The 23224-nt window shown below is 36.3% G+C and overlaps 1 protein-coding gene across 1 annotated transcript in view; it reads right to left on the bottom strand.

The window, feature by feature from the left end:
* SEPT7 (septin 7) overlaps positions 1-23224 on the bottom strand; it is a 99479-nt gene that overhangs the window by 28437 nt on the left and 47818 nt on the right. Inside the window, exons 3-5 of the mRNA XM_010831148.1 lie at positions 14608-14714; positions 1931-2031; positions 976-1110 (exon numbers count right to left, since the gene is read on the bottom strand). Coding sequence (XP_010829450.1) covers positions 976-1110; positions 1931-2031; positions 14608-14714 — 343 coding nt within the window. The remainder of the gene's footprint in view (positions 1-975; positions 1111-1930; positions 2032-14607; positions 14715-23224) is intronic.

The raw sequence follows: 23224 nt of genomic DNA, 5'->3' as shown, positions 1-23224 counted from the left end.
GGAGAGATGGTGGAGTTACAATCATCAGGGGGCGGAGTTATCCTGAGTCATTTAACCAAAGACTAAAGAAGAGGGCTTCCCAGGTGGCTTGGATGGTAAAGCGTCTGCCTGAAATGTGGGAGACTCAGGTTCGATCCCTGGGTCAGGAAGATCCCCTGGAGAAGGCAATGGCAGCCCATTCCAGTACTCTTGCCTGGAAAATCCCTGGACGGAGGAGCCTGGTAAGCTACAGTTCATGGGGTCGCAAAGAGTCAGTCACAACTGAGCGACTTCACTTTCACTTTAAAGAAGAGTAAGTATAAACATCTGCAGTTGACGATGACACGCTCATCTCCTCAAAATGACAAAGAAACACAAACGACCAAAACAGGAGTACAGGCTGGCCATACAAACAAACAATCCAATCAGATACAAGTCTAAATACTCAGATCTTAATTTTAACTGCTAATAAGTAGAAGGTTAGTACTGATGATAGGATACTTAAATAATTTGACTGTGACAGCTAAGGTGAAATAGATTAGTAAAATAGATTTAGTGAAGAAAGAAACAGCACATTAAAAAGTTGGTATTTAAGTTTTTTGCAATGTTCTCTACCAGATGTATAATAAATAATATCTTTGGAGTTTCTTAGAATATGTCTAAGCTAATCGTTATGGCTGTTTCTCCTTATTTGATTGTTCAATCTGTGGCAGACTGGTCAACAGGAAAGCTAAATTAGCCACACTGAGACACCAAACCATGATGAAAACAATATTCCTCTCCATGAAGCACAGTCTTACACATGAGAAACTAAGAAGTAAAATCATTTTTAGCGTGGCTAGGACTTAATTTTTTATAAATCATTTTTATATGGAATTTGGAACTTCACAAGTTGTATAAACATACTCCACAGAGATGAGGATTACTAACACATGCACCCAAAGATGAGTAATAATAAAACAACAAAAAGGTTATCAGAAGTATTCAGGCACTTACCCATGTCCTGAAGGAGCAATGAAGTATAAACAACATTGCACTCTGTTATCAGGCATCTGACGTCTGTTCACTCTAGATTCTGCATTTAGGTAGTCCTCGAACTTACTATCAATGTAGTCGATAACAGGCTGCCAGCTGTAGAATGCAAATAAATAAAATAATTAAGTTGAGATTCCACTTATGCATGGTGCTTCCCAGATGGCTCAGTGGTTAAGAATCCACCAAGATCCCTGGGTCAGGGAGACCTTCTGGAGAAGAAAATGGCAACCCTTTCCAGTACTCTTGCCTGGGAAATTCTATGGACAGAGCAGCCTGGCAGACTGTCCATAGGGTCACTAAAGAGTCAGACATAACTAAGTGATTAAATAACGAAAAACACACTTTACAACATGAAAAATTACATCCAAAGAGTTTTAGATTTCAAATGAAAAGATTAAACAACACAGAAGCCTCATGATGAATTTATTTAGGTATTTCAAAAGTTGAAGAAATTTACTTCAAAATTAATGCAGAACTCAAAGAAAAATTAAAATATTTTTATAAGCTCCTAATATCTTATTTCCAAATAGAAAGTCATGGATATTTTCTTCACTTACAACTTACGGAAAAACTGAAGGTCTAAAATCATATTTAAATTAGGGTGTGACAGAAAACAGATAAAATTAATAGCAGAGAATGAAAAGTTTCTTATAATAATGAGAATTCTTTTATCTATGTTTTAGAGTCTATCTTCAAAATAATTCTATGAAAAGTGTTATCATCATTTTATAGAAAAGGAAATCAGTTCAAAGAAGTTAAGCAATAATGACAAGTAAGTGGCAAAGTTGATATATGAACCCAAACCATATTACTTAAATTTCAGTAACCATAGGTGAGAAGATTTAAAATGTTAAAAAAATCTAACCAGCCCTATTCCCAAATGCAATGGAAAGCAGCAGGGACAAACCCTTCTTACCAATTACTATTATCCACTGCATCTCCGAATCCTGGGGTATCGACTATTGTGAGCAGCAACTGAACACCACCTTCTTTGATTAAAACTTTGGATTGTTCCACCTGTAAGAGTCATTGTGTACAGATATTAATAACATACATTATATCTGTGGTTTCCTACAAGGTAAGATGTAGGGAGACGAGTGTTAATCAAAACTAAATAGGAAGCTTTTTATAAAGTAAATCTACCCACCCAGCCACTTTCTTTAGAATCAATTACTATAGATGTTGAGAGTCCAGGTTACTTAAAAGAAAAGTATATATATAAATAATGGGTTTACGGCTCACAGTTGGTATAGAGAAGGAAAATAGGAACTGATAAAATATTATTAATTACTAAAGCCATATAAAACTTAAACAACATAAATGCACATCTAATAATACAAATAAACAATGTGCTTCAATGATCAAGTAATTCACAGAGATCAAATATGATTTATCAGAAAGTACATTTAATCTACCATTTGCAGTAAATGTTTTCTGGATTATCTCCATCTACTTTGGTCCCAACCAATTACTCAAGTGAACTTATTACCATTCCCAAATCTTTCTCAGCATGGCTATAATTATTTACACTTGTGCTTACATCATGACTAAGAGCCAACTTTCTTCTCAAATGTGTCATTGTCCATTCAGGTCAAAGCAATCAGCAAAACCCAGGCATTGGGGAAAAATGCATTCTGGTAGGGTAAAACCCTACTAACTCTGATTAAAATCTTCAGTTCTCTTTAGAGTTTGTAAAAATGTTCTATTTAAGAAAGGGAATTGGACTTAAACAGTAACAGCAGTTCTTCCTACAATCTAAGATATTCTGTAACCCCAAATTCCATTTTAGAATGTAAAAATCATTCATATTGGACATATGCTGCTTAAAGCAAACATTCATTCAAACAGAAAAGGAGAAGCATTCTCCCAGAAAAAGATAGGCTTTCATTTAATTTATATATAGTGTTTAGTAAGACTAAGAGGTTCCAAGTATGCTGACAGGCTAACTTAAGAGGCACGAATTAAACTTTGAATGTTACATGCCATAGGATGGTACCAATTAAGTACTACTAGACTTTAAGAGGGAAATGTAATCACATAAAAAACAATTTCAACTATCCATGTTGATTAACAGAGTTGGGAAAGGAAAAGCGACTAATTTCTGGGTAAGAAAAGTTCGGTTTACCTTTACAGGTTAAAAAATTGATGATGTCTTTCCATTACCCTCTGACATTTTCTTACAGATGCTAGCTGATGGATGCAGAGACTGAAGAGCTGAAACTAAGACTGCTGAGCGAAAAGTGTATAGCAGCATTGCTCAATAGAACTTTCTGAGATGATGGAAATGGTTCTATATCTACACTATCCAATACATACTAGCTGCTTGCCCATGCAAGCAACAAGTTCTTGAAATCTGACTAGAGCAACTGAGGAACTGAATGTTCAATTTTATTTAACTTAAACTGAAACAGCTACACGTGGCTTTGTTGTTGTTGTTGTTGTTTAGTCACTAAGTCATGTCTGACTCTTTGGTGACCCCATGGACTGTAGCCTGCCAGGCTCCTCTGTCCATGGGTTTTTCCAAGCAAGAATACTGGAGTGGATTGCCATTTCCTTCTCCAGGGGATCCTCCCAATCCACATGTGGCTTAGTGACTACTGAATTCGATAGTGAAGATTGATAGCAACCAGAAATTATTTTGTTAAAAGAGCATTATCAAAAAAGAAACTTGCTGAAACTGAAATTTGGACATGCATATTCACAGAAAGGCTTCCAATCTTTTAGACAAATAAGAGACAAAGTTCTTATCTTTTAGACCAATGGTTTTTGAACTGCTTTGACCCTAATGTAAACTGTCAGTGAAAATTTTAGATATCCCAAATGTAAGTACATTTATTTATCTACCGAACATATAAAATTGGTTATCTGAACATTAAACAGCAGGAAGTGTCAATTTCTCTGTAAATTAAAAAAGTTAAACATCAATAGATACAGGTTCTAATATTTTCTGGTCACCTTCAATATCAACGATGGTTGCACACTCCTTGGGAGAATACTGTTTCATACCACACGGCTAAGGTAATACAGTCTGTCTGATATTGAGTTACTCTAATAATATGAGGGAGGCAAAATAACTGTGGAAATAATCAGATTCATCAGTGTAAATTATCAAAACTAAAAAAAATTGAGTGATATTACTTCCTGTGGCTTAGAAATTCACATTCTATATATCTAGTAGTTGTCTATAGTTAAAAAGGACAATCTGGTTATATGTCAATTAAGAATATGTCAAATGTCATATGTCAAAAAAGAACAATCTATTCAAATCTAACAGATCTCAATATATATCTCATTTGCCTCCATCTCCTTCATAAAAATAAGTTATCCATTTATGGTAACTGTCACTGAAGCAGAAATATCCAAAGTAACCATCCCTTCACCTAAAAATTCTCAAAAATTATTTTAAATGACACAGTATCATGTATTAGAACTGATGTAAAAATCTAACTGTTCTACATGAATCATCTCCTGATTTTACTCCAAACCATTTCTGGTTCTCTCATTACCAAACAAAGAACATTTCTACCTCTAGTACTAGGCTGTATACTAATCACACACCACAACAGCTTAAATTTTAAGATTTTTGCTTCTTTGTTTAAAAAAAAATTAGTTCAACAACTTAATTGTTTATTGGAGTGATAATACAAATGAAGATCTGCTTTTCATACGGAAGCTTCTTTTCTTCTTTGGCCTATGAAATTCTGTGTATCCATACATGGTCAAATACATAGAAGACAGTAACATATGGAAGAAATCCAGAAAACAACTGTAAACTAGTGCCATTCACAGGATCCAACTGTATCCTATCATCTGGTTTTGCAAGTATCCTCATGGGATCCATGGTAAACAAATTAGTCCAAGTCCAGGAATTTCAAACTTTTCTTAAGAAATCTATTCCAAATGGCCACTTTCCCATGCACTTTACTTAAGCAGGTCACATCAGCATATTTTATGGCATCACTCAAGAGTTCTCAAAGATTAAACACATAATTCAATACCAAAGGAATGAATGAATCAAGGGCACTTTCAAATGAGCTTTTCTCTGAAAAATAAAATTAAAGCCTATTATATTGTTTATGTATAATAATTAAGGGCTATTTTGGATTCCTAGATTCCAGAAACTCACACTTTTTCTAATATTTACAGTTTTTCAATCTGAGAAAAAGTCAAACTTTCACTGTTCATACAGCTTCACTTCTTCCATTTCTGAAAGACTATTAAACACTACACTATTCTAACAATGTTTGAGTCATTTTTTAAGATAAAGTATTATAACTATATTAACATTTGAGGAGAGGGCTAAAATTTTCCGTCAAGAGCTTACCTCCGCCTATACTTGCTCAGGAGATAACATTACAGCCAAAGCTCTGCAGACTTGACTAGTAGAAACTTGAACAGTCTGCGATATTCCACTTGGCTCAAACACAAAATCTATTCTAGATTATTTAATAACTCAAAAGATAACCATCATCATACATACTTCATTATGTTCAATAAGATACTTAGAGAGGCAATGACCAACAGAATAGTTATGCTTAAAGACTACTTCCTTCTCACCAAGACTGAAAACGAACTAAGAAGAAACTTGATCCAAACACTAATTCTGCCTTCTACTCTCTGAACCACTATATACCTCATTCCCCTCTCTCCTTACACTGAAATCTTAATTCCCATGTCCCTTTCATTTTCTATTAGCAAACCCCTCCCAAATCCTTTCTTTTCCTTTCCAGCTAAGATACTTTTCCATAAATTTCATAAACTTCAACTTTGACAGGAATTTCCAGGTCATCTGATAATCTTTTTATTTGCTCCTTCACCTCATGTCTCTTCTAGTATGACTCTTCCCAAGTTCTATCTTGGGGCTTCCCAGGTGGCTCAGCAGATAAAGAACCTGCCTGCAATGCAGGAGACTATTGTGGGTTCAGTCCCTGCGTCAGGAAGATCCCCTGGAGGAAGGGATTGGCAACCCACTCCAGTCTTCTTGCCTGGAGAATCCCATGAACAGAGAAGCCTGGTGGGCTATAGTCCACAGGGTCACAAAGAGCTGGACATGACTGAAGTGTCTGAGCACGCACACATGCACACAACCTCTACCTTACAATCTCTGCCACCATGCTCAGCAAAGTCCTTGATCTTCACTGCAAAACAAGAACATCCCCAATTTGTTGTTGCTATTTATTTTTTAAATTTTTTAAACTCAAGTACAGGTGACTTACAATGTTTCAGTTGCATGGCAAAGTATGTAAATATACAATCCTTTTTATTTACATTCAAATGGATATATACATTCTTTTTCAGTTCTTTTTCCATTTTAAGTTATTACAAGATATTGAATATAGCTCCCTGTGCTATATAGTAGGTCCTTGTTGCTTATCTATTTTATATAATGTGGTTCAGTTCAGTTCAGTCGCTCAGTCGTGTCCAACTCTTTGTGACCCCATGATCGCAGCACGCCAGGCCTCTCTGTCCATCACCAACTCCCGGAGTTCACTCAAATTCGTGTCCATCAAGTCAGTGATGCCATTCAGCCATCTCATCCTCTGTTGTCCCCTTCGCCTCCTGCCCCCAATCCCTCCCAGCATCAGGGTCAACTCTTCGCATGAGGAGGCCAAAGTATTGGAGTTTCAGCTTCAGCATCAGTCCTTCCAATGAACACCCAGGACTGATCTCCTTTAGGATGGACTGGTTGGATCTCCTTGCAGTCCAAGGGACTCTCAAGAGTCTTCTCCAACACCACAGTTCAAAAGCATCAATTCTTTGGCGCTCAGCTTTCTTCACAGTCCAAGTCTCACATCCATACATATAATGTGGTATGTATCTGTTAATCCCAAATTCCTAATTAATCCCCCCTCCTTTCCCCTTTGGTAACCATAAGTTTGTTTTCTATGAGTCTGCTTCTGTTTTATAAATAAAATTCATTTGTATCATGTTTTTAGATTTCACATATTAAGTGATATCATATGGTATTTGTCATTCTCCTGACTTACTTCACTTAGTGTAATATCTGCTGCTGAAAAGTAATATTCTATTACGCGCGGGCGCACACACACAAACACACAATCTTCTTTATCCATCTGTCAGTGGAATTTAAGTTACTTCCACGTCTTGATAATTGTACACAGTGCTGCCATGAACACTGGGGTGCATCTGTCCTGTTGAATTTGAGTTTTCTCCAGATATATGCTAAGGAATGGGACTGCTGGATGATATGGTACCTGTTTTAAAGGAAGCTCCATAGTGTTCTCCATAGTAGCTGCACCAATTCACATCCCCACCAACAGTGTAGGAGGGTTCTCAAGAGCATCCCCAATTTTTCTGAAGCTTTTTTGAATGTTCTCTCCTGTTTAGTGGAATAGATTTCTTTTTTCCCTGAGACTAATTTCTCAATCTATGGTGGGGATTTGACCAATTTCCATTTCAAAGTCATCTTGACAACTATTTAGACTAGTTCCCCTGTATCTTCAATCTCTCATCTCTTAGGAACTGATTCTCCATAGGATACAAACATTTTCAGGTCTTTTTTAGAAATAAAAACCAAACCATTGTCTCTGTCCCCTACACTGGACCTCTAGGTATTCCCTCTCATCCCTTCCTTCATAGCTATTTCCATCTTCACTGACTCACAAAGTCACTTCCCAACTCACTATCATCCTGCCCTCTATTCCTATGATTTCACTAAAATATACCTTGCCAAAGTCACCTCTATACCACCCTAGAGCAACATCTTTCTCACTATATCATGACTGTTTGCTATATCCTTCACATGACTGTGACAATCTTGAGAACTCATATGTCCATCATCCTTGTAGCCCCCAAACCTGGTAAAAGACAAGTATTCAAATACCTGCTCTGTGTATGACTACTTCAAAAAAATTATCAAAACCTGACCAACATTAACAGCAGAGTTTCCTAACTGGACTCTATAAAGATGTTTCAAGGAGTCATAAGAAGTTATCTTAGGGATAGGATTCATTGCTTTCACTTCTTCTCACCTCCAAAACTTTTGTACCCATATAATCTAAAATAGTGATTTACTGAACTTCATAAACCAAGAAAAGTTTTAAAATGACCAACATAAGGCTGCCAACTAAAAATCTGGGGAAAAAAAAAATAAAAAGGACTTCCCTGGAGGTCCAGTGGCTAAGACTCCACACTCCTAATGTAAAAGGCCTGGGTTCAATCCCTGGCCGGGGAAATAGATCCCACATGCTCCAACTAAGAACTGGCAAAGCCAAATAAAAAAAATAAAATTTTTCAAAAAAAAAAAAAAATCTGAAAGAAAAAACAAATCTAGCACTGTCATTTCACAAAAGAAACAGGAAGGTTACCAACTATCTCCTTTCCCTAGGAGATAGCTGGCAAACTTTTGCTGAAATGAAAAATGATATAAAAATTTTCAAATATAAGATCATAAAACTTGCTACCATGTATATAACATTGTATTAATATTTTTCTTGAAAATTGTTAATCTAAGCATCTATGTTTGAGATTAGAATATGAAGTAGAGCTTAAGTGTTCAAATTTTTTCTATAACTTTAATCAGTCTATTGGGAAAATACATATATGAATGAAAGTGGAAGTAACATGGTACCATTTCATTCAATTAGAAATATTCTGGAAGAACTCAGGAAAAACAGTTCACCCTCTTACTTTCTTTGACAAAGATAGGATGAAATCAGTCCGCAGCAGGCCAGAAACACAAGGAGTGGTCCACAAAGTATAGTACCCAGACTGGCAGTTGAATAGCTTGGAAACTTAAAAGAAATGCCAAATTCTTTGGGCTCTGCCTCAAATACGGGGAGGGGGACCTGACAGACTGAGCAAGGCTTCCAAGTGATTGTGAAGCACAGTATACTTTGAGAAGACTAGTATAAAGAACTACAGGACCAGAATGTCAGCTTACATTCGGAAGTACACAGCTTAGGTTTCTAAGGCCAAAGACAGGATGTTGAGAATTAATCTCAGATGCCTTCTAACTATTACTGAAAAGTTCACTCAGATCAGAACCACTGGAAACTCAGAATCATTTGCCTGCTCAGAGTAGATAGTTTCTCCTTTCTCCCAAGACTGTGAATGTGAAGGAATTTCTTCTTTAAGATACAAGCCTCTTGTAAACAAATAATGCTTGGAGAGATTATAAGATTGTGGTCTTTATAGAAGTTTCACTCCCTATTTGACCACATCACAGGATGTTACTTCTCTTCTTCTTTCTGACAGTTGGAAGTGTTCCAGAAAGCCTTCAGGTCAGGGAAATTGCAGACATTTGTTTTTTGAAACTCAGGATTGTATGTTTTTCCTGGATTACTCTTCACTGACAGAATTTAAGAGCTCCCAAGGGCAGATCATCTGCTAGATTACTGAGCTGGTGAAAAACCACTCAACTGTAAAAGAAAATTACTTTCTATTCTCTAAGACTGAATGACTAGGAATACATCATGTTTTCTCCTAGGTAAGAGGAGAAAAGAGTTAAGATGACCTTCATCTTGTTTCCAGTATATCAAGGAATACCTCCATGGTACATCAGGAAAGAGGACTTCTCTGGGATTTTAATAAGGATCAATCTAGTTCTCAAATGTTAAAGGTCTCACTTTTGGTAAAAGGAGGAGATTTAATAGTGGTACACAGGCCTTTGTCTTAAAAATGTTACTAGAGATAGTCTTAGTCTAATTATGCCTTTGTTTTCAAAAAAGGGAGCTGGGAAAACATTTACAACAGAAGAGGACACCTTTGAAGTGTTACCTTCAAAGAAGGTAAAGTGAGTTTAAGACAGCATTATTCTGGAGACAAACCAATATAAATAGAATTCTGACAAATTGAGAGCTTCTCCCATCTTTTAACAGATACCAGCCTAGGAGAAACTACCTGCAGTAACTGAAATGTAAGGGACTGTTATCTCAATAAGAAACGTCTGCAAATCTCAAGAAGGAAAAAATAGGAAATATTGAGTTGGTCAAAACACTTCATGAAATCTGAACAATTTATGAGTATAAAAGACATGTTCAATCTTATAAGAAATCAAAGGGGAAAAAATGAAATGTCTTTATGTATACACACAGGTGCACGTACACACACATACACAACAGAAATGAGTACTTATGTCCATCAAAAGATATATACAAGAACATTTATGTCAGTCAAAAACTGAAAACCCATATGCTTATCTACAATGAAGAGAACAGGCTGTGATATAGTCATACCGTAGAATATTATAAAACAATGAAAAGAACTACAGCTATACAACATGAATAAATACCACACACATAATCCTCAGTGAAAGAAACCAGACTTAAGAATATATCTAAATGAAGTTCAAGAACAGACAAAATTAATCTATGGAGATGTCAGAAAGGTGTTTATAAGTGGGGGTGGGTGTAATACTGAGGAGAGGAGACACAAGAAAGCCTTCCAGGTTCCTAGAAAAATACTGTATCTTAATCTGGGAAGTGGTTACTTGGATATATGAATTGCTGCTGTTGTTTAGTCACTAAGTTGTGTCCAACTTTTTGCAACTCCATGGACTGTAACCCACCAGGCTCCTCTGTCCACGGGATTTCCCAGGTAAGAATACAGGAGTGGGTCATCATTTCCTTCTGCAGGAATCACACCCATGTCTCCTACTTCGGCAGGCAGATTCTTTACCACTGACCACCAGGGAAACCCAGATATATGAATACTTATATAAAACTCACCAAGTTCTATGCTTAAATTTGTGCCCTTTTAATATATAAACTACACAGCAACTTAAAAATTAAATGCAAAAAAATTCTGCTTAAGACAAAAATAATCAACAAAATTTCAAAAAATGATCAAATTTAAAATTTCAAAGATTCTCAAATTGGAAATCATTCCACTTAATCTATGATAGTGTTTTATAAAATTTCACAGACCAAAAAAAAAGTAGAAACAAAACTTCAAAGACCCTCAAACAAATTTTAAAAAATTGTTCAGTCAGTCAACAAATATTGGATGCTAACATGTAACAGATGCTGTGCTAGAAACTTAGCTTGTTAAGGGTGAATAAAAAGGAGTCCCTACCCTAACAGAGTTTATGAGTGGTCAAGAAAGTCTTCATTAAGAAAGTAACTTTTAAGCAGAGAACTGATGAAAATTAGGAAGCAAGCCATGAGGATATCCCAAGGAAAACCACTGCAAGCAGAGAAACAAAGTGGAAGGCCCCTGGAGTGGAAGAGATCGATCGGCCTGCTCAAAGGACAGCAAAGAGGTTGTTTTGGCCAAAGCAGGATAAGCCAAAAGTATAAGAACTAGGTTAAGGGCACCCTGCAGGTAGGGGAGGTAGGGAGGGGGAGGAGGAATGGGGGTAAAGTAAACTCTCCTTGTTTGACCAAATACTTTGTTGCAAAGTATGTTAAACTAGATTTCCATGTGTTGAATTCCTTAGACTGCAAGTGCCAATACACTTCATCTGTTCAGACACTAGCAAAAATCACTGTACTGGGTGAATCCAAAGAGCTAAAAATACTGTCAACTTGCCTATTTTGTTTAAATAAAATAAAATAAAACATGGTAAGGTATGAAACTTTTATGATTAATTGGCTTCCATCATCCACCAAGAAGTTTACTGGAATTTCAAACCTAGTACATAATGGTCAGTCAATACCCTCCAGAGTCCAGCTTGAAAATTCAAATATAATAAGCAATAATGAACATCATGTGTGTACCATTTAAAAGTAAAAACAAAACAACACTAGGTATTCCTTACTAGGTAGCATCAGATAGGAGAAGGCAATGGCACCCCACTCCAGTACTCTTGCCTGGGAAATCCCATGGACGGAGGAGCCTGGTAGGCTACAGTCCATGGGGTCGAGAAGAGTCGGACACAACTGAGCAACTTCACTTTCACTTTTCACTTTTATTTACTGGAGAAGGAAATGGCAACCCACTCCAGTGTTCTTGCCTGGAGAATCCCAGGGACGGGGGAGCCTGGTGGACTGCCATCTATGGGGTCCCAGAGTCAGACACGACTGACGTGACTTAGCGGCAGCATCAGATAGATCAGCCTTAAGACTTAATTCCATTTTTTACCTTATGACCTAATTTCCCATTTTTTAAAACTAAACTCATATATTACGTAACTATGAAGAAATAACCTCACTGATCAATTCAGTTTGTCTAAACTGCCTAACTGGAAAATCTATCTCCATACATAACATTTTTCAAGGAAAAGGAAATATAAATAAAAGAAAAATGACAATTTTCTGGACCAAACATCATTAAAAAGTAAAGTTAATCCATTTATTAAGAACTCTTTAATCTACTAAACTAATACTTATTAAGTTTCTAAAGTATAGAGATAGCATAGTTTTATACAATACAGACTAAACCATAGTGCTTAGATTTGTATCCTAGTTCTGGCACGCTAACTACATGATCCTCAGGTATATCATCATCTTTGTGCCACAATTTCCACATCTGTAAAATAGGGATAATAACACCATTTACCTGAAAAAGTTACTGCAAGAATTAAATAAATGCATCTAAAGTGTTTGGAATAGTACCTGGAAGATGTTAATGATTGACTAAGTGTTGTTTTATTATTAATGTCGACCTTGCATTATGCCAGGTGCTAAAAACTACAAAAAGGACTCAGAAAATTTCCTCACCAGCACTAACAGCCAAGAACACCTTTGGTAGATATATTAATATTTAACAGACATTTTACACTAAATATTCCTGAACTTAGGAATCTACACTGTGGGGTTTCCTTAACATTTCTATATAACTAGTTACTAAGTCTGGAGAAGGCAATGGCACCCCACTCCAGTACTCTTGCCTGGCAAATCCCAGGGACAGGCGAGCCTGGTGGGCTGCTGTCTGTGGGGTCGCACAGAGTCGGACACGACTGAAATGACTTAGCAGCAGCAGTTACTAATTCTGGATTTAAATACTTAAATTAAGAAAATTTAAAGTTTATCTTCTTGCTTAGGGTTAAAATATCCAATATATCACAAAATAAATAAGCAATATAGTATAGTATCGAGTTTTTAGGACACATTTTTTTTGCAGGTAATTTGAAATCTCAAATTCCATAAAGGATATTTTAAAAATTCCTGAAACAGAGAAAACTTTAAGAAGAAGAAATAAAATATCCAGCTCCAGCATCACTGCCTCAATAAGACATGCTTCTGCTAGAACTGTTCACTCCACTCCTTTTCTGCTTATGTGCTGTGTATTACTGCATCAATCTACCAACAAATCTTTCAATCAATAGTTTAGAGCAGTGCTGCCTAACAAAAATGTAATGTGAACTACATAAATAATTTTTAAAATTTCAGTAGCCACTTTAAAAAGTAGCAACAGATGAAATTAATGAATTTTACTTAACCCAATATAACCAATCATTATTATAAAATGTAATCAATAGAAAAATTTAAATAAAATAATTTTTTTTTTTTTTAACAAACTAAGACTTCAAAATCTGGGGTATATTTTATACTTGCATCTTAACATAGACATCTCACATTTTAAGACCTCAACAGCCACATGTGGCTACCAGCTATTGTCCTGGACAACATATCACTAGGACTAGAGAGTCTAGCACTTTGCTAGCAGCATTAGCCATCACCTTGGATTGAATCTCAGCTCACTTCAGACTTACTAGAACAGGAACTAAGTTTAACGAGCTCCTCAGATGATCTGAATGCACATTAAAGATTGAGAAGTACTAAATTAGACCACACATAGCTTAAAGTATTAACAAATTGTTACTGCCATTTAACTATCATGTGGTATCATGCCACTCACTAAAACAAATACTAATGGCTTTGACACAAGTCATGTTTTCTGTACCCTGTCCAACAGAATTTTCTGCAATGGTGGAAATAATCTGCACTGCTCCAAATGGTAGCTACTTGCCACATATTACTACTTGAAATGTACCCAGCACAACTGAGAAACAGAATTTTTTGCTTCAATGACTTTTAACTCATTTAAACTTTAATAGCTACATATGGCAAGTAGTTACCATATTGCAGCATAACTCTGAATGTTATCATTTACTGTATCACAGTAAAATCTCTAGGAGGATCTTTAAGACAAATTCATAAGGTTCTAAATCAAGAAAGTCCCTCTAATTACATGCACTTCTCAATCAATTACTCTCTCTCTTTTTCAACAACAACCATTTTTACTAACACTTTACACTGGCTAAGGTCAAATTTGAAATCTACCTATATATAAATATAATACAAGTCACAAAATATGTTTTGTGGGGAAGTACAGGTGGCTCAGTAATAAAGAATCCGCCTGCCAATGCAGGAGATGCAGGTTATCGGATCCCTAGATCAGGAAGATCCCTTGGCATAAGAAATGGCAACCCACTCCAGTATTATTGCCTGGGAAATCCCATGGACAGAGGAGCCTGGCAGGCTACCATCTATGGGGTCTCCAGAGCTGGACATGACTTAAGAGACGAAAAGAACAATAACACAGAGAACATATTAATAGAGATCTTAACCATGTTCGTGACAAAGCAGATGGACTGTATAACAAAGTATCTATAAAAAATAATTTATAGACTGTGTTTTGTATCTGTTAATATTACCCCATCTTATCATCAATTAACAATACACATACCTGTACAGTCTTTTTTATTCTATGGGAAGGACCTGGATACTCTGGAGAATACAAATCTGTGAGGAATAATGAGTTGATTAATGTTGACTTTCCCAGTCCAGATTCACCTAAAAGAAACAAAGGGGGAAATCTCTTAAAACTCAGTCAACTTATCAAGCTTAAATGTTCAACCAGTGTTATAATCAAACTTGCTTTCATCCAATTACTTCTTGGAGGACAAGCAAGTGACATTACAAAATACACTATAAAGACTCCCTATTACAATAAGTTCTTAGCCCTAATTTTCTTACCTATCAAGTCAGACTCGTATTTGGAAAGGATTTTTAGCGTCATAATTCTACAATCTGTTTTTTAAAAGTAATGTTAAAAAAAAAAAGTAATGTATCTGATACAATAGTCACCGGTTTTTTTTTTAAACAGTGATATATTCCTAAAGATGAAAGTCATGAAGGAAACATCCCACTTGGATTATATACTGCTGCTTCAGTGCAATAAAGCATAATAGAAGTACAAACGCTTATTCAGACAATTAATGAATGACCAAGGCAAGAAATCAGGTAAGTACAAAAAAGTAAGAGGTCTGCTGACAAAAAAAGAAGAAAAATTAATCACAATGTATGTTAAAAGCAAACCACAAAAAAAAACCCACTTCTAATTTACCCATATACCAATCAATTTAAGTATGCTCTATAAACTAGATTCCAAAAAGTCGTACTTTTCATATTTCTATATACTTTTTATAAAAATGCTTCTGTCTAAACCGAAAATGGAGGGAGGTAAAACGATTTCCACTAAGATTCACATACTCGTCTCTAACCCTTCATGTCAAGTGTAAGAGACCATATCAAATGTACAGCTAATTTTTACTAACATCAACAACTTTAGAATATATGTAATATAAAGTCAAAATAAATTAACAACCATAATAATAATTATCAATTAACATGGCACCAGTTGCTAGTAGTTCAGTTAGTTTAATAGGCATCTTTATCCTATATAACTGATATTGCAAGTTTTTTATGAATACTATCAGTCTTTCATATGGTGGGGGTTAAACTTTTCCCTCTAATTTTCAACTGTGGCTAGCATTCACTAACGAAAATAAAGAGTTTTCCTCTGGAGGGAAACAGCTAGTTTTAAAATATGTGAATCATAAAAAGTAAAGATTTTGTCAAAATATCCAAGTGGATACCAAGGAATCGAAAGTGACATGATTGGTGGTTCATTCTTAACTAACTCAAATTTTTATGATAGAAGACTATGAATTGTTAATTTTGTTACAGGTGGTAACATTTACAGTGATAACATAAAATGAGATTTCCACGGTATTTCTGTCCTAGTCCTGAGAACAGATTTTAATTGAATGATCAGTAATTTAGGTGACACACTGATTAGCAGTAAAGTACTAGGAGTTATGGACTAAGCTAATGATATAAAAATGAAAATGACTACTTCAATTCTCAAAGGCATTTCTAGGGTAATACACACTACTAACTACAATTTAATTTAATAAGTGTTTCAGTAGTACACATTCAGTGTGCCATGTAGAGAGTCAAGAAGTTATTATTTGGGCTTAATGAAGAAAACATCTTCATATCATCCACTTACTTGAGGGTTCTGGGCAGAGTAAGAACAGAGCCCCAAAATCTAAAGCTTTCTCCCTTCTAAATATTAATCTATTAGTTTCAACCATTAATAAATTTGGAGGCCATTCAAAGTTTTTACAAACTCTGTTTGTCAAAATGCATGTAAATGTAACCACTAAAACGCTATATACCTCTGCAAGTAAGTTTCATTTCCAAACTAAATTTTTTCCACACTTTTATCTCCTTTTAGTCACTTTTTTCCTATGGCAGCCCCAAACTACAATTTTATCAATTTTTTTAACCTGTGTTACATAAGAATAAAAAAATAATTTCTCCTATTCATATGCCAGTTAACTCTATAACAGTTAAATATTAGTTTTTAAACCCTTCAAACTTATTTCAGCTCTTTCCCTTCCACTTTCTTCCTAAAAATTCAGTCCAGAAATCATTATCTGAGGCTGAGGACATCAGGTGAACATGCTGGAGGGAAGACACAGTGGCCCAGGGAAGGCTAATAGGCGTCTACAAGATAAAGACCACTTCCCAAGGAGTCTGGGAGAAGGCCTGAACTCAAAAACGATGAGGAAGGCGTGAAGAGTGGCTTGCCACAGGGTGTCACAGCACTTGAGAGGAGTGAGTAGCGATACTCCACCACAGGGAGGAAGAGAAAAGCCTGGACAGAAGATTAGTTTCATACAGGAAAACTGATCAAATAAGCACAGTTAAAAAATTATGAATCACTATGCTCCTGCTTCGTCACTTCAGTCGTGCCCGACTCTGCGCAACCCCACAGACGGCAGCCCACCAGGCTCCCCCGTCCCTGGGATTCTCCAGGCAAGAACACTGGAGTGGGTTGCCATTTCCTTCTCCAGTGCATGAAAGTGAAAAGTGAAAGTGAAGTCGCTCAGTCGTGTCTGACTCTGAGCGACCCCATGTACTGCAGCCCACCAGGCTCCTCCGTCCATGGGATTCTCAAGGCAAGAGTACTGGAGTGGGGTGCCATTGCCTTCTCCAATGAATCACTATATTGTATACCTATAACTTATATAATATTGTACAGCAACTATAATTCAATTTTTTTAAAAAGTAAACACATGCTGTGATAATGAACTGAAACTGGAAATACTAGTGTAAACTTGATGATTTTCAACAAATATAATAGATGCAGATACACTATAGATACAAAAGTATTTATGTTTTTGTGTCCATATATAGGTGGGGCTTTCCTGGTGGCTTGGAGAAGGCAATGGCACCCCACTCCAGTACTTTTGCCTGGAGAATCCCATGGATGGAGGAGCCTGGTGGGCTGCAGTCCATGGGGTTGCTACAGTCGGACACGACTGAGCAACTTCACTTTCACTTTTCACTTCCATGCACTGGAGGAGAAAATGGCAACCCACTCCAGTGTTTTTGCCTGGAGAACCCCAGGGACGGGGAAGCCTGGTGGGCTGCCGTCTATGGAGTCACACAGAGTCAGACACGACTGAAGTGACTTAGCAGTAGTAGTTCCTGGTGGCTCAGACAGTAAAGAATCTGACTGCAATGCAGGAGACCAAGTTCAATCCCTGGGTTGGGAAGATCCCCTGAAGAAAGGAATGGCTATCCACTCCAGTATACTTGCCTGGAGAATTCCATGGACAGAGGAGCTTGGCAGGCTATAGCTCATGGGGTTGCAAAGAGCTGGACACAAATGAGAGACTAACACTTTCACTTTCTCTATATATGTATGTATACAAACATACATTTGCTGTTTTCTGATTTTGATGGTATATTAATGGCTATGCAGTAGAAGATCCTTGAGGAAGAGAAATACACAAGTATTTAAGTGGCATTGAGGCATTGTGCATTGCAAATGTTACAGAGGGCAAAAACCTGTGTACTGTACTTGTAATTTTTGTCTTTACAAATGTTACAAAATTAATTAAAACATTATCTCAGCAAGAACCACAATAAATCAGTGTCACACACTTTCAATTATGCAAAATACTTTGTACCTATAGTTCTCAATTTTTAGCTGAATTAACAACCTCTCTGAAAATCCAAATACACAATCTCTCCCTGAAAATAAATGATAAATATCTCAACTGTATTTCAGGAAGCTCAGTCAGTGAACCCAAACTCAGTTGTGTTTGACACTTTTCAACCCTATGGACTGTAGCCCACCAGGCTCCTCTGTCCACGGGATTCTCCAGGCAAGAATACTCTAGTGAGTTGCTATTTCCTCCTCCAGGGGATCTTTCTGACCCAGAAATCAAACCCACATCTCCTGCGTCTCCTGCATTGCAGGCAGATTCTTCACTGCTGAGCTACCGGGGAAGCCCCAGTCACCCCTATTTTCCCCTTAAAAAGTCAGCTCCATAATCTTTAGTATTTTTGTTGTTGTTGAGTTGTTAAGTAACTCTTTGCCACCCATGGTCTGCAGCATGCAAGGTGTCCCTGTCCTTCACTATCTTCTGGAATTTGCTCAAATGCATGTCCATTTAGTCGATGATGCAATCCAACTATCTCATCCTCTGTCTCCCCTTTCTCCTTCTGCGCTTAATCTTTCCCAACATCAGGGTCTTTTCCAGTGAATCAGTTCTTCACATCAGGTGGCCAAAGTATTGGAGTTTCAGCTTCACCATCAGTCCTTCCAATGAATATTCAGGACTGATTTCCTTTAGGATGGACTGGCTGGATCTCCTTGCAGTCCAGGAGACTCTCAAGACTCTTCTCCAACACCACAGTTCAAAAGCATCAATTCTTCGGCGCTCGGCATTTTTTATGGTCCAACTCTCACATCCATATGTGACTACTGGAAAAACCATAGTTTTGACTAGACGGACCTTTGTCGGCAAAGTGTTATTTCTGCTTTTTAATATATGCTGTCTAGGTTTGTCACAGCTTTTCTTCCAAGGAGCAAGCATCTTTTAATTTCATGGCTGCAGTCACCATCTGCAGTGAATTTGGAGCTCAAGAAAATAAGTCTGTAAACTTTTTCCATTTTTTCCCTATTTGCCATGATGTGATAGGACCAGAAGTCATGATCTTAGTTTTCTGAATGTTGAGTTTTAAGTAGCTTTTTCACTCTCTTTCATCTTCATCAAGAGGCTCTTAGCTCCTCTTCACTTTTTGCCATTAGGGTGATATCATCTGTATATCTGAGGTTATTGATATTTCTCCCAGCAGTCTTGATTCCAGCTTGAGCTTCATCCAGCCCGGCACTTCTTATGATGTACTTTGCATATAAGTCAAATAGGCAAGATGACAATATACAACCTTGACATATTCCTTGCCCAATTTGGAACCAGTTGGTTGTTCCATGTCCGGTTCTAAGTGTTGCTTCTTAACCAACATACAGGTTTCTCAGGAGGCAGGTAAGGTGGATAATATCACTTCAATGATTCGCAGTGTAGTTAACTTGGACTTTTGTTCTTCTCTACTACGTTCCCTTGTCTCTTGGGCTTCCTGGTGGCTCAGAAGTTAAAGTGTCTGCCTGCATCTGCCTGCAATGCGGGAGACCTGGGTTCGATTCCTGGGTCGGGAAGATCTTCTGGAGAAGGAAATGGCAACCTACTCCAGTATTATTGCCTGGAGAATCCCATGGACAGAGGAGCCTGGTGGGCTGCAGTCGACGGGGTCGCAGAGTCAGACACAACTGAGTGACTTCACTTTCACTATATTCCCTTACGGTGTTTTCACCTATCTTTACATTTTCCCGTTAAGCATCTGTAACAGTTAGAGCATACATGGAATGGGATATCCTCAACATACCATAAATCTCCTAAAATTCAGGAAAAATTTATTTTATCTTTAAAAAAAATATTTAGTAGCACAAGCTTTTAAGAAAATAATTTGCTAATGTTTCCAGAGCCACAAAATATTCAAACACTTTGCTGCAAAAATCCAACTTCAGGGACTTTAAACAGTGATACTGCCCCCTGCTCCCAATACATATACACAAGTCTTATGTGCTTAAAGATCTCCATTGCCCTATCATTTGTAACAAGGGTAAAAAAAAACTTAAAGTCTATTAATGGAGAAATAAGCTATAAAAACTATCATATATTCAGTCACAAATTAGAATACAATGTAGTCATTAAACATCTCAGTTAAAATGTTGACCAAAATTTCCATTCTCTAAAATTTTTACTGCAGCGTTCTTACAAAATTAAACACACAAATCATTCAAAAGTCAAATGAGAGTCTAAAATTTGATATAGCCACAGTTGGAAATATGCAGCTGTTAAAAGTAAAACATTGAGGATAAACATAGCAAAATGTTCATGATAATTATCTCTTGCTGGTAAGTCATTTCATTTTTTAGTATTTCTTAATTTTCACAAATTTCAAGTATCATTATGGAAAAGTCTCCTTTCTGAGAGGTGCATCTTACTGAGGCCCTAAAAAGATCCCACCACGTTTACTTCCTTCCTAGAAAATAATACAGTATAATTATTTTACATATTGTTTACTTCTATGTCTATCTCCCTAAATAAGCATAAACTCCAGTGATCTTCTCATAGAAGAAACAACATAATTACTGTAATTTATAACTATAATAATGTAATATAGTATTTATATAGGAAGAACTAGAATGAACTAAACCAAAGGTTGAGTAAGAGAACCAACGAAGCACATATATGTTTCAGCTTGTAATAAATGGTTTTAGGAAGACTGATTAACCATTTAAAAAATAAGGTAAAATAAACATCAAATTCTTGTCTCACATTTCACATCAAAAAATTCACATGAATCTAAGTTGCAAAATAAAAAAAGTAAACCTTAGTCTATATACTTATATACAGTGGAATCCCTAATAAGACTGAATCAAGCAGGCAGGTATCAAAGACACAAGCCAAAAGAAAAAAAAAAGACTACACGGACAATATAAAAATCAGGTTAATATATAACATGACACAAGAAAAATTCTGACAGAGTCAATACCAAACCACAACCACAACAACAATACCCTTAGAGCATCTATATAAGGAAAAAAAGGAATACAGCTTTTAAAATTAATCTAGAATATACGATTTATAAAACCAAAGATAAACAGAAATAATTAAAAAGTTAACCAGCAACACTATTATGTAGAAAGAAAATAAGACATCAATTTTTAGCTATTAAATTGGCAAAGAAACACTGTAATATCCACTGATGGCAGTATGCTATCAACACCTGGTTAGTGTGCAAAGTGGTATACAATCTATCTTAGGTCAATTTGGTATTAATATTAAAACCCTTAAAACAACTCATAAGCCTTCAGAAAAAAATACCAATTCAAACTTACAAAGCTTTATCCTAAAGAAGTAAATAAAAATTCAAGTACAGATATAACTACAACCATGTTTACTCTAACTATATTGATACTGGACAAGGCAAATTTTGGTATACCCAACCTACAAAGCCAATGAAATCTGCAACTCAACCATAGCTAGATTATCAAAAAATATCTATTATTAAAAGATGATCATAATTTACTGCTAAATTTTATAAGACAACTACAGATTGTAATTACAAATTGTAATGTCTTACAGACATTACAGATACATATAAACAAAAACACTGTATGTTTCTATGCTTAAGAGTTACCACTGGATGACAGATTATGGTAATATTTATTTTCATTTTGCTTTTCTGCTTTTCCCGATTTCTACAATGAAACGCATTAACTTTATTACAAAAGCACTTTTTAAAATATGTAGCTGACCCCTAGAAGGAATACAAAAATCTAAATAGTAGGTGAGTTTTTTCTCCCTGAAACTTTCTCTGCTTTGGCTAAATTAGTTTTTTGAAATAAAATTCATATAACAAAAATGCACTATTTTAAAGTGTACAACTCAGTGGTTTTTCTGTATTCACAACGTTGTGCAATCATCATTGGTTAAATAACTTTTATTACTAAAAGCAAAATAAAAATACAAAGCTCAGGGCAGAAAATTCTGAAGTATTAAAGCATTTCAAATATTCAACCTATCATAATGTCAGAATTAAGCGTAATTCCACTAAATGCCCAATAACCTAGATACAAAATGGCCAATACTACTTTTCAATTTCATCAACTAACTAACTACATTAATATAAACACCAACAAGAAGGTGGGGGAAAATTATCTATGACAGTCATTGTTTATTCTGTCACTCATTAAATGCCTCCCATCCCAATGGAAAAGAAATGCAAAAAAGCAAAATGGCTGTCTGGGGAGGCCTTACAAATAGCTGTGAAAAGAAGAGAAGCAAAAAGCAAAGGAGAAAAGGAAAGATATAAGCATCTGAATGCAGAGTTCCAAAGAATAGCAAGAAGAGATAAGAAAGCCTTCCTCAGTGATCAATGCAAAGAAATAGAGGAAAACAACAGAATGGGAAAGACTAGAGATCTCTTCAAGAAAATTAGAGACACCAGGGAACATTTCATGCAAATGTTATACATTTGCTCGATAAAGGGCTCGATAAAGGACAGAAATAGTATGGACCTAATAGAAGCAGAAGATATTAAGAAGAGGTGGCAAGAATACACAGAAGAACTGTACAAAAAAGATCTTCACGATCCAGATAATCACGATGATGTGATCACTGACCTAGAGCCAGACATCCTGGAATGTGAAGTCAAGTGGGCCTTAGAAAGCATCACTACGAACAAAGCTAGTGGAGGTGATGGAATTCCACTTGAGCTATTCCAAATCCTGAAAGATGATGCTGTGAAAGTGCTGCACTCAATAAGCCAACAAATTTGGAAAACTCAGCAGTGGCCACAGCACTGGAAAAGGTCAGTTTTCATTCCAATCCCAAAGAAAAGCAATGCCAAAGAATGCTCAAACTACCGCACAATTGCACTCATCTCACACGCTAGTAAAGTAATGCTCAAAATTCTCCAAACCAGGCTTTAGCAATATGTGAACTGTGAACTTCCTAATGTTCAAGCTGGTTTTAGAAAAGGCAGAGGAACCAGAGACCAAATTGCCAACATCCGCTGGATCATCGAAAAAGCAAGAGAGTTCCAGAAAAACATGTATTTCTGCTTTATTGACTATGCCAAAGCCTTTGACCTGT

The sequence above is a fragment of the Bison bison genome, unplaced genomic scaffold (genome assembly GCF_000754665.1).
Source record: "Bison bison bison isolate TAMUID 2011002044 unplaced genomic scaffold, Bison_UMD1.0 scf7180017864525, whole genome shotgun sequence".
In the NCBI taxonomy this organism is placed as follows: domain Eukaryota; kingdom Metazoa; phylum Chordata; class Mammalia; order Artiodactyla; family Bovidae; genus Bison; species Bison bison.
Note: the sequence above shows the minus strand (reverse complement) of the source record. Positions and strands in the feature narration are given on the sequence as shown.